This window comes from Medicago sativa, chromosome 3 (assembly GCF_051527215.1).
Source record: "Medicago sativa cultivar Bolivia chromosome 3, Bolivia_mono, whole genome shotgun sequence".
Lineage (NCBI taxonomy): Eukaryota > Viridiplantae > Streptophyta > Magnoliopsida > Fabales > Fabaceae > Medicago > Medicago sativa.
The window spans coordinates 88,166,522-88,183,827 of NC_140751.1; the positions used below are offsets into that span (position 1 = coordinate 88,166,522).

The following is a 17,306-nucleotide window of genomic DNA, read 5'->3' on the forward strand; positions in this document are numbered from 1 at the left end:
GCTTTCTCTTGAACACAAAATATTGTTTTCCATGAAGATATATATCTTAAATCTTAAATAAGGACAAATATCCTCACAATCAATTTGGGAGTTGTAAGAAAAGTATTGAAAGGATGGGTACAATATGCTAATAATGGATGATTCAAATGGCAATGAATTCCAACTCCTTCATTTGATTTTTGACTTTTTATATAAAAAAATTCAATTAGAAGAGAAGAATTCGTGGGGAAAGGATCCTCTCCAGTGACTGGAGGGTCCAGTATAATCACAACCATTGAATAATAAATGCACATGAGCAATTAAATGTTAAAATTAAGAGAGATAATATATTTAATGGTTTAGATCTTGACTGGAGAAAACTGCAGATGATTTCACTGGAGGGAATCTTCTCCCGAATTCGTGTTGCACGTTATCAAATTCTTTAGCGAAGATTAATCATCATTAAAAAATGATGAAAACATTGTATCAATATCATAGTATGAAAAAGAGTAAGAGTATATAAAACAAATATATCATTTAATAATGTTCAAATGAAATAACTCCACGTAGAAAATTTAATAAAGAAAAAATTTATTTGAAAAGATCCTAATTTGATTCTTGCTTAACAATCTTACAACAGATAGAAAACATCTGTTATTTTTTTTCTTGACAACAATACTGCAAAATCTCCCAAGTCTCAACCCTGAGACCTCCTAAGTCAAAAATCACTAATCCGAAATGAAAGTAGTCAATTGTGTGTGTTAATGATGCCAGCTAAGCCATCCACGTCAAAAGAAAAGAGACCATAATGACTTGTCTGACACGTAGGATATCAACCCCTCATGCGTAACGCCACGTGTACAACTTGTTATTTATTTCCTCATCTACCAACACCATGACTATTTTTTTCCCGTTATTAATAACCGAATATTTATTTCCTGTACACAGCATATCAGAGAGAGAGAGAGAGAGAGACGTTGCTTTCTCACCACCGCCACCGTTCAACTTCCGGTTACCCCGTCGCAAAAACCTCTTAAATTTTCCCATTTTCCGGTCACTAGCCACCGGTTCACTTCTCCGTCCGGTCACTGTGTTCTGTTTTTTCTTTTAACCGTTTTGAAATCCTGTCTTATACAACACACCACTCTTCAACTTACTTCTATTTTCTTCAACTTTACCACTTCACCGTTTCTCTTCGTTTTCGTTACTTTTCCTCTTTCTGCTACTGTCACATTCTGTTTCTGACTTTCCTCTTTTACCCATTTTTTTATCTTCATTTTCAAATCTACCCCTTTTGTTATTTAACCTTACTTTCAAGCTGAGTTCTACTTTTTCTTTCCGAATTTAGACTCTTCAACACTCTTACTTTGTTTTTCTCATTTCAATTTCAAATGGGTGTTTAGTGTTCTTCAAACTAAAACCTTAATCCAAAATGAGTGTTATGAGAGTTTATCTTTTATGCTTGTTCTTCCTGTTTCTGGTGACTGTGACAGCAGTGAAAGCTGTGAATCCGTCTTTAAACGACGACGTTTTGGGGTTAATTGTGTTCAAAGCGGATATAAAAGATCCAAAAGGAAAGTTAACATCTTGGAATGAAGATGATGAAAGTGCTTGTGGTGGTAGCTGGGTTGGTGTGAAATGTAACCCTAGATCTAATAGAGTTGTGGAGGTTAATCTTAATGGGTTTTCATTATCTGGAAGAATTGGTCGTGGTTTGCAACGGTTGCAGTTTCTTCGTCGGCTTTATTTGGCGAATAATAATCTTACTGGGACTATAAATGCAAATATTGCTACTATTGATAACCTTAAGGTTCTTGATTTGAGCAATAATAATCTTTCTGGGGTTGTTCCTGATGATTTTTTCAGACAATGTGGGTCTATGAGAGTTGTTTCTTTGGCTAGGAACAGGTTTTCTGGGAATGTTCCTTCTAGTTTAGGTTCATGTGCAGCTATTGCTACTATTGATTTGTCTTTTAACCAGTTTTCGGGGAATGTTCCGAAGGGGATTTGGAGTTTGAGTGGACTTAGGTCTCTTTATTTGTCTGATAATTTGTTGGAAGGTGAGGTTCCGGAAGGTGTTGAGGCGATGAAGAATTTGCGGAGCATTAACTTGGCGAGGAATAGTTTTTCTGGGAAGATACCAGATGGGTTTGGAAGCTGTTTGCTTTTAAGGTCTATTGATTTTGGTGATAATTCTTTCTCTGGTAGTGTTCCTAGTGATTTGAAGGAATTGGTGCTGTGTGGTTACTTTAGTTTGCGTGGAAATGCTTTCTCTGGAGATGTTCCGGACTGGATTGGAGAAATGAAGGGGCTACAGACATTGGATCTTTCTCAGAATAGATTTTCTGGTTTGGTTCCAAACAGTTTAGGAAATATTTGGTCATTGAAAACGTTGAATCTTTCAGGAAATGGTTTCACTGGTAATCTACCTGAGTCTATGGCGAATTGTACAAACCTCTTGGCCTTGGATGTTAGCCAGAATTCGTTGTCTGGAAATCTTCCATCATGGATTTTCAGGTCGGATTTGGAGAAGGTTATGGTGGTTAAAAACAGAATGAGTGGTAGGGTGAAAAGCCCTTTGTATTCCTTGACTGAAGCTTCTGTTCAGAGTCTTCAAGTTTTGGATTTATCTCACAATGCATTTTCTGGTGAAATTACTTCTGCTGTTTCGGGTTTAAGCAGCTTGCAGGTTTTAAATTTATCGTATAACTCTCTTGGAGGTCATATTCCGGCTGCAATCGGTGATTTGAAAACATGTTCTAGCCTTGATTTGAGTTATAATAAGCTAAATGGAAGCATACCTTCGGAAATTGGTGGAGCTGTTTCCTTGAAAGAACTGAGTTTGGAAAACAATTTCCTTATTGGGAAAATTCCAATCTCAATTGAGAACTGCACTTCATTAAAAACTTTGTAAGTTCCTTTTCCATGTGCAATTTTTTTGTTTTGCCATTTTATTATAAACATGTGCCAATATGCTCATATTAACCATGGATAATTTAAGGCTGCCCCTTATTACTATAACTGGTTTTGTTTAAGTTCCATTCTTAAAGGATATGGCTAATCTGCTTGCTACATATTTGGTTAGAAAGTGTTTAATTTATGTTATTTACTTGGATAGATACATCTAAACTGAAGCAATATGTTTGTTCGTGGTAGATATGCCTGTTGATGAAGACTTTTCTTGTGGTCTCTCTTTTTCTCCATGTGTTCTATAAATGATAAAGAACTGAAAAAGTGTCGACATTGATTCAGTTTGATATGTAGTTTTAGTATTATTTTGTATAAACAGGCATGTTACGAACTGCTTATGTATTATTACATCATTAACAATAACCACATTTACTTCAATTATACTTGTCACTTTTTCTATGCCCTACAATATGAAAAAGCAAAAAGGTTGAACAAAAGACATCCATAATTCATCTGAGAGGATGGATGGTGACTGAAACTTGAATTACCAACCAAATATCTGTTATAGTTCTTTGGCTTTAAGTTTTTTTTTTGTTTTGCCATTACAGTTTCATGCATTGTTACTCTATTCCACAATGGGCACACTATTTAATGGTTGTTTTAGTCTTGAATTATATTTTTAAATATCAATTTATCATGCAGTAACAACTGGTTTGCTCTTATTTTTATTTATGGTTCTGACTCCTGGTTTCACTTCTCTATTTCTCTTCTTTCTTTTTTGGTATATTGTGTAGGATTCTGTCGAAGAACAAGCTGAGTGGCTCGATACCTTCAGCAGTTGCAAGTCTCACCAACCTGAAAACTGTGGACTTGTCATTCAACAACCTTACTGGAAACCTACCCAAGCAATTGGCCAATCTTCCCAATCTCATAACCTTCAATTTATCTCACAACAACCTTAAGGGTGAACTACCGGCTGGTGGTTTCTTCAACACCATTTCACCCTCGTCCGTTTCTGGCAATCCATTTATTTGTGGCTCTGTTGTGAACAAAAAATGCCCTGTTAAACTCCCAAAGCCTATTGTTCTGAATCCCACCAACTTTTCTCCTGACTCTGACCCTGGATCACCTACTCCAACATTAGGTCATAAGAGAAATATCCTCAGCATTTCAGCACTCATTGCCATTGGTGCAGCTGCTTTCATTGTTATTGGTGTCATTGGCATTACTGTTCTCAATCTCCGTGTTCGGTCCACCACATCTCGATCTCCAGCTGCTCTTGCTTTTTCTGCAGGGGATGAGTACAGCCGCTCGCCAACCACAGATGCCAACTCCGGCAAGCTTGTCATGTTTTCAGGTGAACCTGATTTCAGCTCTGGTGCTCACGCTTTGCTTAACAAGGATTGCGAGCTTGGGCGTGGAGGATTTGGGGCTGTCTATCAAACCGTTCTAGGAGATGGGCGTTCAGTTGCAATAAAGAAGCTCACCGTGTCAAGCCTTGTCAAGTCTCAAGAAGATTTCGAGAGGGAAGTGAAAAAACTAGGAAAAGTCAGACACCAAAATCTCGTCGAACTCGAAGGCTATTATTGGACTTCATCACTACAACTCCTCATATATGAGTTTGTCTCCCGTGGCAGCCTTTACAAGCATCTTCACGAAGGATCAGGCGAAAGCTTCCTTTCATGGAACGAGAGGTTTAACGTCATTCTTGGTACAGCAAAGGCCTTGTCTCACTTGCACCACTCCAACATTATTCACTACAACATTAAGTCAACCAACATTCTTATCGATAGCTACGGTGAACCTAAAGTCGGAGATTACGGCCTAGCAAGACTACTACCAATGCTCGACCGCTACGTCTTGAGCAGCAAAATTCAGAGCGCACTCGGCTACATGGCACCGGAGTTTGCCTGCAAAACAGTGAAAATTACCGAGAAATGCGATGTTTATGGATTTGGAGTCTTGGTTTTGGAGACCGTGACAGGGAAGAGGCCTGTAGAGTATATGGAGGATGATGTGGTTGTGCTTTGTGACATGGTTAGAGGAGCATTGGATGAAGGGAGGGTAGAGGAATGCATTGATGAAAGACTACAAGGGAAGTTCCCAGTAGAAGAAGTGATTCCTGTGATTAAGCTTGGTTTGGTATGTACTTCACAAGTACCATCTAATAGACCAGAAATGGGTGAAGTAGTTACCATATTGGAGCTTATAAGATGCCCCTCAGGCTCAGAAGGACAAGAAGAGTTGTCAGGATGAATTGAATTAACTTGATGGTTTCTTGATTAGGAGATTAGAACAGACAATGAATGGATTATTCGGCGAAGATGAATCCGGTTTTAATTAATTATTAATTAAAGAGACAGAGAAATTGTATTATTTTCAATGTAATTTATTGTTGTTAGTCTTTAGTAGTTTGTTCTTTGTAAGATTTCTCTGTTGTTGAGCTTACTAGTAGTGTTACTATTGCTGCATTTAGGATGCTGGATTCTTTTTCACCGGGGTTCCAATTTGGATCAAATTTGAAAATTGTTGCTGTTTGCTCAATCACTGATGTTTCGTAGTCCAATTTGGAAATTTGTTTGTTTTGGTGTCGTACTACATTGTTTTGGACAGCTTTTTTCCGCTTTTGAAGCCACTAGGTCGGGAAACGACCATATTTTTGTATGCTTTTTGTGTGGCGCATGCATAGAGGTATCGTTTTAGTGCTGTCTTTTTGTTTGGTGGAGAATCTATGTGTAAATGTATTTTTTTGAGCCAATTCTGGAAAAAGACGACCCCATCTTCTTTTGGATTAAATGATAATCCCATCTTCTCATATATGAATTGAGTCGAGTTTTTAGTAAAAAATTAATCTAAATATTTTTTTAAAATGATAGAAAATTATTTTAACAACAATAATGAAGAAGAGATCCAATTAATTTCATTTTCTACATCCAATTAATTGAGTTACACCGTAAAGTCACTTTTATATAAATTTTGAAAAAATATATTTATAGTTTTCTAAATGATAAGATATGATTTGAATCATATATAAAAATGTTTTACGTTGATATTTTATAGTATGCAAATTAAATCCTTCTTTTACTTGTACTATAAAAATTTATCTTTTACCACCCTAAAAAAAACTTGTCTTTTACAGAGTTATTTCTATTATGTCAATAATAAAGTTTCAGCTAAGTTTGATTCAATCGGAAAAATATGAGTTGAATCTTGACCGAAATAATCGTTGATCAGTCTTTTTTACTTTCTTACTTTCTTCTACTTGAACTTTAAGGTCCTAGGATCCATTCATATGAGAATCGGATGATAAAAGTCATTACTATTACTGGTTTAAGAATAGAGAAATGATATTTTGACAACCACTTTTTGACAACTTTTGGACAACTTTCTCTCTCATACTCACATGATGTTGTTATCCTCTCTCTTCCTTTTTCTCTCTCCATTGTTTTTGACCAATAAGAAGTGAGAAAAATAAGGTTGTCAACAAAGTTGTCATCAAATGGATGTCAAAATATCATTACTCTTAAGAATATCTATCTATATTTATATTATAAAGGCATATTGAGATTGAGTGATTGACTTTGCTTAGCAAAATCATTTCCGAACGTTTGTGAATTCACCATTTGTAATCAATCCTATCAAATAAGAAAGGTAAATTTTGCATCTCTCTCGAGAGAAAATAGACGATATATTAACATTGTAGAATAATTTTACACTAAGATCCAATAAACATTTTGTATTTCGTTAAATTACAAAAATATTTTAAAATCAATTGTATGAAATAGAATACCGATGGTGTGACGTTTGCCCAATAATCTCTCAGATCAAAAAATAATTTTGAAAACTTAAATACTCCAAGCAAATGTGTTTGTGGAGTATCTTGAAAATGAAATATTGCTAGCATCTTCCTCCCTGGAATGGTCTCGCCTTGCCATTTGGAGTGCCTTGTTCTTCATTGTTCAGTTATCAAAATCTGGATAATTGCGGAGTAATAACAAAATAAAATGCCCATTTAGAAGTCAGAAGTGATTAAGAATCTCGAGTAATTGTGTCTTCCCATAGAGCCTGGATTCTTGAGTAGTCAAAGGAATTTACCGGAGTATTCAAAGGTTTTTTTTTAAACGTATTCAAAAGGTTTTACTAATCCTTTACCGTACACTAAAAAACACTTATTTTAAGATCTCTTGTTAGAAAAGAAAAAGAAATGCTCGATTATTGGATTGCATGAATGATGGTGTTGGAATAGAAGCTTTCTTTCCAATGCAATGTTCCATTGCTTCCCATGTGACTTCTTTTTCTTTTTCGAATTTCTTGCTCTCCCACTCAAACTTTCCATACTAGTACTTTTATTGCAGAGTCATGTTAATTTATGCTTTAATGACACACATTAATGAGTTAAATAGGAAATTAAAGGACAAATTTTATATTAAAAGAATAATTTTTTAAACTTTTAAGAAATTAAATATACTTGTCCTCGTGAACTTAACTCAGTTGGCAGGGACGATGCATAATATATGCAAGATACATGGTTCAAACCCCGACCACCACAAAAAAAATAAAAATAAAATTAGATATACTCAAAAAAAAAAAAAATTAGTTACATTTTCTAAGAAAATATTCTAATATGCTTATACTTTAGCAATTTCCGATATTTTATCAAGTTATACGCGGCGAGATCTTTAAAAGTAGGAGAATTCTTGGCTTTGTTGGTAAGTTACCATTTTTATTTTATTTTATTGGTAAGTTACCATTATTTTGTAGACAAAATCAATTTAAATTTATGCAAAAATTATTAAGATTCTATTTAAAAATTATAAGTCAAATGCATAAATTACTCAATAAATCTTGAAATAAGAGTATTCACTTATCATCATTAAAAAGAAAAAGACTATTTGCTTATAAGAGTGACTAGAGCGGGTAACTATTATAAGTTATTGATGGCTAAAAAATCTAACTTATATAGTTAGTTTATTGAAATCAAAGTATTTTGTAACATCAACGGTAAACATAGTTGATGGTAAAATCTAACTTTCAAAGTATTTTTTACTTAATATGAAATAACATGAACGTATATGTGTTGGAAGATGGTGTTGCTTTGTTTAACGATTTGCTTGGTGTGGATATTGACGCTGCTTATGATGAGTGCGAATGATTTCAAGGGTGCTTGCATCTCATATAGTTGGCTGAAGGCACACTACGATGAACGTCTCACAAAGGCCTTGCAATTACATAATGCACAAGGGAAGGAGGCTGAGAGAGATAGACACAAGACTGTGTATACTAGCCCACCTTCTATTTGGTTGAGGCAACTAATCTCGTGTGGTCGCAGATGGATGGATATTTTACCCTCTTGCAAGCATTTAATATTTATTTTTAATTAACTATGTGTTTTTAATATGTATCTTTTTTTATTTAATGTGTTTGTAATACTTATATGTATTTTTCGAGCTTGGGTTATGAAACATTTTGCTAAGATATATCCATTGAGAGGCCATGCGCAACATGACTATTCATGTCAAGATGAATGATGCGACCTTTGATCGTCTATAAGTTGACGATGTGATCTTCAATCATCATCAGATATGTCCGCCCGACAACATATATTGGTACTGTGGGTGGACAAAGTGTGTCCGCATGATAATTTATTACCAATTGTCAAAGTATGTGATGATACAGTATAGACGCACTGAGACTATTTTGAGGCATCACTGTGTCGTACCAAAGATATATGTCTTTCAGATGCACTGTACATTCCAAGATTTTTTGTTACTTGTTATACCTGAGGACTTGCGGGGTCCATTTGTGGAGGCACCATGACAACCCGTACCATGTTATATTGTCTGGTTTTATATGGTCACTCATACAAAACTAGTGGCTCAAATCGAGGGAGATCCTCCTAGGCCAGCAGATGTGGAGGTTCTGATAGAGAACGAGAATGTTGGTGATACTCAGAATACTTTGGATATATGCATGCTGGTTATGACATATGATGTTGAATGGCATGAAAAGTGGTACATGTTATGATAATTTATAAGGTACTCTGCAACAGATTGCCCATGAAACATAGTCAACCACTTGGTTTTGAGTCACACGTAAGAGAACATTTTTATGACTCTAATGACTACGTAGTTTGATTTTTTGCTAGTGTTTCAGATGAATAATGTGTGTTGGTATTTCAAATACCATGTCAATTTTAACTCTAATGACTTTTTAATTTTAAATATGTATTTTGCCGTTGTGCCTTGTCTCTAATATGAGCAGATCAATGCGTATGAATATTAAAATTGGATGCGTTGAATGAATTTGACCGTGTATATTGAAATTGAATGTGTTGAATGATTTTGAATGTGTCTCGTCTTTGTTGGTATTTTGGTGTGTAGTGTTTTGATGTATTAGTGTTTTAGTATATTAGTGTTATGATATGTTGGTTTTTTGTTAGGTTGGTTTTAGCTCACAACCACCCCTTTTTTGTACAATGCATTCTGATGCGTATCAAATCCCAACTCATGATTCATACATCGGTCACAATATATATATATTAGTCAGAGATCCATACATCGACAATTAACTCCTAATTCAGACATCAATTTGTAACTCTTGAATTACATCAATCGAGAGTTACAACCCAATTACGCTTTTTGCGCAATTTTTTTAAAAAAAAAAGTGCCCGTAACGACGTCGTTCTAAATTGAAGCATTCAATCCGTCATGTGCAAGCAAAGACGCACTACCAGTGTTACACAAGATAGCGCGCGCACATGAAAAACAACCAAAACGACACCGTTATGCTTCAAGCACTATGTCCAAACCCTAATTAATTTTCTTCACAGTTCCACAAATTCGAGCTTCACCGTTCGCACCATGTCCTCCGATGACATCAATCTCACTCCCGATCAAAGAATCGAAAACGGCCTCACTTCCCCTCTCGTATTTCAAGACGACTCTCTACGCTTCAACTGCGGCGGTGCACCACCGCGACAGGTCGGTGATACCGTTCCTAAAACCGGCGGTTTCATCGACGATAAGATGTTCACCGTCAATCGTGATCAGTTTTTCACTTCTCAGGGCACGGAGTTTCGCCGGAATGTTTTTTCCGACCGCGGGAACCCGTCAGATGTACTGAACTGGAGCGAGGGAACTCCAAGCAGCAATGACTCCGATGGTGAAGACGATGAAGATGATGATGAAGACGACGATGGCGGTGACACCGTAGTAGACAGACTCGTCGGTGTTGGTGACGGTAGCAAGCGCAGTTCCAATTCAATCATTGATGTTAACAATAATAATGCTGGTAATGTTACAAATGGAAAATCCCAGCTTCATTCCCCTTATGGTATGAACAAAGCAAAAAATTTCTCTTCATATTTAGATTCGAAAATATGTCATAAGTTTCGTAGCACTTGTGATTATGTTCAATTAATTCATTTACAACATGTCATTGTCGTGTTCGGCTGTGTCTTTATTAGTGCTTTATAGGTCATAAGTTCTTCTTGAGTTTCAGAATATAAACTTTTACATGTTTAATTGTTTCTTTTTGGTAATTTTTTGAATTGTAGTTTCCGGTAGAGAGATACTGGGAAAGGATGGTGAAATTGTACAGTTGGTGCATAACAATATGAGTGGTGCTACTACGGGTGGAGATGATCAGCGAGAAAGATTAGGTAAAAATCAGAACTCTGTAACTGACTGTGAGGAGTATTATTCACACTATCTTCAAGGTACGGAAGGGTCACCTTCTGTGCAGAAAGTTATGGTGGATGACAATGGTTGTGGATTTAGTGGAAGAAAGGATGTTGTGTATTCAAGCGAGTCAGGGGAGTCGTTGAGGGCGATTCTTTCAGATCCTGTTACGTAAGTCTCTTGAAGTTAATTAAAATAAAGATTTTAGTGGATAATAGGCTCTATTTTATATGCTATGACTGTTGAGCAATGTCATTCGAATAATTATATTTAGTTCTTTTATTGCTAATGGTTTCCTACCATTCTTTTGTTTTTGATTGAATCGAGTTTGCCTGCAATGGCCTGTAAAATTCTTGTTTTCAACTGAAAAGCATTATGCACCTATAATTTAAATTTTGGCTAAATACACCAGAGGTCTTTAAGTTATTTAATTGTAACAAATTGATTTTAAGTTACTTTTTGTAATTCCCTCTTAATCAAGAACAAAAACCAGGTGATGCAAAACAGAATAATCTAATTTTGTTTCTACATGCCTCTCCTTAATTTTCCAGTATAGGGATCACATAGGTTTGATCTGCTAATATCTTGTATGTTTCTTGGGTTGTTTCGTCATAATTGTACCTTTTATATCTGATATTTTCTTCTTCTAAAAATACAGTGGAACTCTTATGGATGATGCAATGATATTACCTTGTGGACATTCATTTGGTGGAGGTGGAATACATCATGTTATTAGAATGGTGGGTTCTAAGCCATCAAAATGCCATAATTTTCAGACTGACCTTTTCTGTGACTTGTCAACTGAAAAATGTTAATAACTATGGATCTGGTAATTTTCAATCTCTTTTTCTCGTATATATGCCTCCATACCGTAGAATGGCAGGACTCCCAACATTACTAATGCCATTATGCATCAGTATTTGTTTGCAACAAATTCAATTTTTTCTGTTTTGGGAAGGTAGGAGCCGAATTTTAATCAACGTTGATCAAAAGTTCAAGTGGAAGAATATATGCTAGTTGATAAACCTTTATTGAATGGGGATCGACACTGTATGCTATGTTGTTAATAACGGTAAATAGAACACTATTGCATGGAGCCGGGCGTTGCCATCATTGTGTTCTTATGTTCTCTTGTGCCTCGTATATGGGATGGTGCTGCCACATCATCTGTTTTCATGAATGTGCTCTGCAGCACTTCAACAAGGAGGATTTTTGAAAGAAAAAAAAAACCTTTATTGTGGCAATTTGCATCCAAAGTGAGGAATAGCGCTGCGACAGGACTGGGAAAGCAAAAATCCCAGAAGGGGGTGGGGAACTTGGACTTTCCATGTTTCTACAATTTTTCTTTCCTTGCATACTCAATCCTCAATGACAGAGCTTGGTCGGCTCTCTCCTGACCTCCGCAAGACAAGGTGGGAGGATAGAATCATAAAAAGCAGTAGATAAGTAATAAAAATGTAAAAGAAGCAGCGGCATTGTTGACATGTTTTATATATGTTTGAGGAGTGATAGGAACACTCTCTTTCACTGGGCAAAATCAATGTGGATCCCACCATGTGGGATCCACATTGATTTTGCCCAGTGAAAATGTTGAAAAGAGTGTTCATAGCACCCCACAATATGTTTTAGGGTGTTCAGGTGTTGTGACTTGCGGCTGTTTTGTTGACCGATATCTTCCAGGGTTGTATCAAGTATTAACGAAATGATTTTGCAGGATTGCTCTTTTGATTAGGCTAATATTGGACATGAATATGGAGCTTCTAGTAAAGTGAAAAGTCAGTCTTAAGTCTTAATTGACAAAAATATGAAAATAAGTAGAGTTTATAATTACCATAGTAATATATAATTATTGATACTATGCGCGTGCATGCAAGCACACATATAGAATGGTACTCCTACTTTCTCTTCTTAATGATAAGGACAGGAAGGAGTATTAATTTTTTAATAATAAATTTAAAAATATTGGGGTCCTGCTCTGTGTTGCTTTCCTAGATTTACAACATAGACTGTGTGTAGCTTAGCTTTATTTTTTACTTTTCCTGTATACTTGTAAGAATCAAATTCTATTTATGGTTCTTGAGGATTAGTAGATAATTCAAAGTTGACCTGGGAAATTGCCATGCACTACTCCAGTCTTAATATAAGTAAAACCTAACTAATATTACTCTATTTAATGCTATTATTCTCAAAATACCATTAAATAAAACATGTACTCGTACAAAAGTAAATGATAAGGAGTAGTTTGAGAAATGAAATTACTTTTTGATTATATTGAGAAAATTAAACCTACTACTCCTAATATAAGCGTAGTTTGTTAATTTTGCTTATAATTGTGCCCGCAAAAGCATTTGTCTAATTATTAATGGAATAGAAAGTTGAATGACTGTTAATAGGGTCATTTCATTTGCTTGTATATGTTTGGATTGTGGATTTTCCGATAGTATGATGCTGTAGAAATTTTCAGAGGTAAACATACATCCGCCTGTTAAAATTTTACATTAACATGATGCATTTTCATTTTTCAGAAAGCTTGTTGTACTTGTTCTCAAGCTACATTGGAGGAATCAATATCTCCAAATCTATGTAAGTAAAAAATGTAGAATTCAATTAACTCTTCTCAAATAAGATGTGGTCTCATAAACATACATATGATCATCTCAAATTTTCATTTTTGATGAGTAAAAATAAAATTCATCTCTGCTCTTTGCATTTCTAATATTTTGATGCTAGGAGCTCTTTTTTTGTAAGTTTTCTCGTTTCCATGCTTATCCCCCGTTGAGGGTTGGGAGGGGAAGGGGTTGGTTAGCAAGTTTTGACATGTCTCCCCTCCTTTTTTCTTTTGAAGTGCACTGTATATATCCACTATACTGCAAAGGGCAGATTTTTTTTTTTTTTTTTAATGAATCAATTCGAACTTCCGAAAAACTAAATCTAAATTAGAAAGTATAATACTTTACTTGGTAATATTTGGTGGCAATTTTCTGATTTTCTTTCTGGGATTTCTTCCTGTGGTACTGGTTGCCTTGACAGCACTTCGAGCTGCTGTGCAGGCGTATCGTCGGGAAGAGGAATCACAATTTTACCGGTCATCCAAAAGAAAAAGAGAAAGATTTGATCAGGTGTGTATCTCCATTGCACAATCATGAAAGGAAAATTAGTAACCACCTAGGCTGCTCAAGTTACTTATATTTTACCTTGTCGTCTCTCTTATTTTTTAATGAGATATATTTCACATAGAACAGGGTGGTTTCGGAGAGTGTGCTGTTGTTGAATCATCAAGGGCTAGAGGTGTTCAATTTCCATTTGCTGTGACGGATCGGGTTATCATTAAGGTAGTATGTAAAAAGTCTCGAGACTGTTTTTGAAAGTTACTTTTACATTTTTTTTTAAAATTTACGTATGAAGTAATTGGAGAAAAAATGGATCAGGGGAACAAAAGGACACCACAACGCTTTGTTGGGCGTGAAGCTATTGTAACAACACAATGCCTGAATGGATGGTTCGTGACTTCACAACTTTTTCTTTCTAGTAGTTAATATCAAATCTTGGGTTGATATGTTAATCTTTAATAACATAGTAATATGCAGTTCATTCATTGAATAATAAAACTGATCTGATAGAATCCAGTGGAAGCGAACTTCATTGTTATTAGTAATAAAAATAATTTTTAACGAACTATTAGTTATAATGATTAAAAAGTTGAAGATTTAATAGCATTATCTTTTGAGGATTTTGCATCCAAGATGCCACTTTGAAATAAAAATAGTACAAGATGTTGCCTTTTACTAGCACAACACATTTGGGCGCTAAGTTGCAGAAGTTGAATTTCTATTGTTTTATTGTTATGTAGATGTACCTAGAAAAATAGTGAATATTGGTAGTAAATACATTTCTTTACATCTTTTAAACTTAATGGCACATTTGCGGGTTGAGACTTGGAAATAACTACATGTGTTGTGATGGAAGTCTAATGCTGTTAAAATTAATACATACATCCTCCGGGCACTATTATAAGCAAAATTCTAAATTTTACATTCATTCAATTAATGATGTATGTGGTCTTTCTTATAGACCACATACATCATTTAATGAATGGATCTAAAATGTTGATTTTTGCTTATAATAGTGGAAACACGGTAAGAATAATTAGATGTTTCTTTAATGTGTACTTCCATTCCTGAATGTGCTTTCAAGGAGCTACATTAATCTTGCTTCTGCCATTAATAACTTATGTACACATTAAAAATATCTTGCTTCTGCCATTAATATTAGACTTATGTACAGGTATGTGGTGAAGACATTAGACAATGCGGAGAGTGTAAAATTGCAGTATCGCTCCCTTGCTAAGGTTTCCGACGATCCTTCAAAACCTGTCTCCAGCAACATGGGACCTAATTGGCTTCAGATCTGCCGCACAACATCATAAAATCATTAAAATATGGTCGATAACACTTCTGCAAAAGGTTCCACTGTATGTTGTGTATTTTATTGGTAACACCACGAACAAAATTTCTTAGCGATTTTACTATTTGTATACTTGTAAGAAAAGAGTGCTAGCAACGTCAAAAAAAAGTGCTAGCAAGAGTTTGTAAACACATAAGCCTTGCGCTGCTTTGTATTTGTTGAGAGTATAGTATCTTATCAACCACTTTGTTCGGATACAGTCAGATTTATATATAAATGGAAACTATTGTGATTTAAATTACGCAATAATTGATTTTATACTTAGTATGACATTGAGTGATCATATCCCACCACCATTCAATGTACCATAAAAAGTGAAACTGCCTTGAAATGGACGGTTCTGAAATTTGTCAATCCATATGGTGTGTTTAAGCTGTACCCTATTGAGACCAAGAGTATTTATTTGGAGAATGACTTAGTCAGCTCCTTTGATTCGGTAAAAGGCTATATAGTCAGAAAATTCGTTTCCTCCATGTTGACAATCAAGACTAGGGGATTTTTTCTTATTCAAAAAAAAAAAAAGACTAGGGGATTTTTTCGATGAGACTTTGCACCTTGATCTCTTTCTTGTTAAGCCGTAGTATTTAGCACTATGCGTTTCTCAATTAAAATTTCATTTGATTTGACTTATTTTTTTATTTCTTATTTTTTAAAAGAAACAAGGTCAAACAATATTTTTAAAATGATCTGAATTAAAAAATTGTGTATATAAGGACTTTTTCAAAAGGTAGTTGAGAGTAGTTTAACTTTAATTAGGAGGACTTTTTCTAGAGTTCATTGTTGGGGTTCACCAAGCTGTCGATCTCGTCACTTCAAAAAGTAACGAAGATGATGCGTTACTTTGATTAAAATTTCTATCATTGTGGGACTTAATATATTTTTTTTTTGAAGGATGTGGGACTTAATATAATTTTAAGTTGCAATAATAGTAAACTTGAATAAAATATTAATATGTGATGTAAAAACGTGGGTTCTGATATGAGCTCTTAAAATCACACTGTTAAAGTAAAAAATTAACGAGTTATTTTACGATAATGTGGTTTAATAAGACTCATAAATAACGTTTGGTTGTGAGGTAGTCCCTCCGTCCCTTATTAGATGACATGTTTGACAATTTGCATTTTTGACCTGACATACTTTAACTATATTTTTCTAATAATATACAAAGATAAATAATATTGTTGGATTCGTCTCGATTAATATTTTCTAAATATTAAATTTTCATAATTTTTTCAAATAGATCATTAAAGATATTAAAGATCAAAAATATATGTGTGTCTGAGTCAACTAGATCATCTAATATAGGATGGAGGGAGTAAGAAAATTCATGTCAATTACACATTGGGATGCAAGAATGTAGAACGCTGTACATCCAAACATATACTAATTCTGTACAAAAAACTTCTACGAACACATGAGTATTCGTCTACTCCACTAGTATATATGTATGCTTTTTTGTTTTATGTTGGACTGTGGTCAAATCTTAAACAAGTTCTACTAATGCACGTAAAATTGTGATAAGTTTGACTGGAGAGAGCAAAGATAGATCAGCTTCTGATCTTCCAAAGCAGGTTGCTTTTGTCTTTCCTATCATCCCTTGTTGTTAATTGTTATAACATAATGAGGTTGAATGATCCATTTTACTGTTATCTTGACAATTAATGAAACTCTCAAATTATCAAGACAGAAGTTGAACAACAAATTATGACATGTTCATGAGGATCCACAAATGAGTGCATTTATCTTAAGTGAACTGTTCGTTACATGTTTGGTCAGGTAGTTCAACTGCAGCTAGCTGGCTGTTGAGAATAATTGTTGTTCTCAACTGATCTTTTTCCTCCTTTCCCTTGATAAACATAATGCTTTGGGTATCTATTATGAATACAATACCTCTACATTTTATCAGAGTTGGGCACTAATGAGAATGAATAATGTTTCTTAAACACCCTTTTTCAAATATCACCTCTGTGAAACATTTCTCTTTAATTTTTTTTTGAGGGGTATATGTGAAATACTACTATTTCAACTAGTACATATTGTATAAATTATAAAAAAATGATATTTTGCAAAATTTTGATTAAATTATAAGTATATATAACATTCCGTTTTTAAGTTATAGATTTCACTTGAATCATAACTATTTTTAAAGTTTTCTTATAATACTATTTTTAAAGTTAATTATACATAAGATTGATTGTGATTTTTCAAAATTAAACATCTTCCAATCAGCCAAATGATCAAAGAGAATTAACAAAGATTCAATGAAAGAAAATA

The 17,306-nt window shown here is 34.6% G+C and overlaps 2 protein-coding genes across 4 annotated transcripts; both read left to right on the forward strand.

Annotated features, from left to right (window-relative positions):
- The first annotated feature begins 923 nt into the window (after window positions 1-923).
- On the forward strand, window positions 924-5,433 carry LOC146941538 (Leucine-rich repeat protein kinase family protein). The gene is made up of 2 exons (XM_085755349.1): window positions 924-2,889; window positions 3,684-5,433. Exons 1-2 carry the CDS (start codon window positions 1,412-1,414, stop codon window positions 5,143-5,145), a joined length of 2,940 nt encoding a protein of 979 aa, XP_085611475.1. The 5' UTR covers window positions 924-1,411; the 3' UTR covers window positions 5,146-5,433.
- Window positions 5,434-9,602: 4,169 nt separating this feature from the next.
- Window positions 9,603-15,273, forward strand: LOC146941539 (U-box domain-containing protein 62-like). 3 transcript variants are annotated; one of them, XR_015032428.1, is made up of 8 exons: window positions 9,603-10,221; window positions 10,445-10,739; window positions 11,227-11,308; window positions 13,094-13,151; window positions 13,599-13,687; window positions 13,806-13,900; window positions 13,997-14,067; window positions 14,853-15,273. XR_015032428.1 is itself a non-coding variant. In XM_085755350.1 (8 exons), exons 1-8 carry the CDS (start codon window positions 9,750-9,752, stop codon window positions 14,992-14,994), a joined length of 1,299 nt encoding a protein of 432 aa, XP_085611476.1. In that variant the 5' UTR covers window positions 9,603-9,749; the 3' UTR covers window positions 14,995-15,273. The 3 variants fall into 3 exon arrangements, 2 of the variants coding, with proteins under 2 accessions (XP_085611476.1, XP_085611477.1); XM_085755350.1 differs by having other exon boundaries at window positions 13,811-13,900; XM_085755351.1 differs by having other exon boundaries at window positions 9,603-10,179; window positions 13,811-13,900.
- Window positions 15,274-17,306: the final 2,033 nt, after the last annotated feature.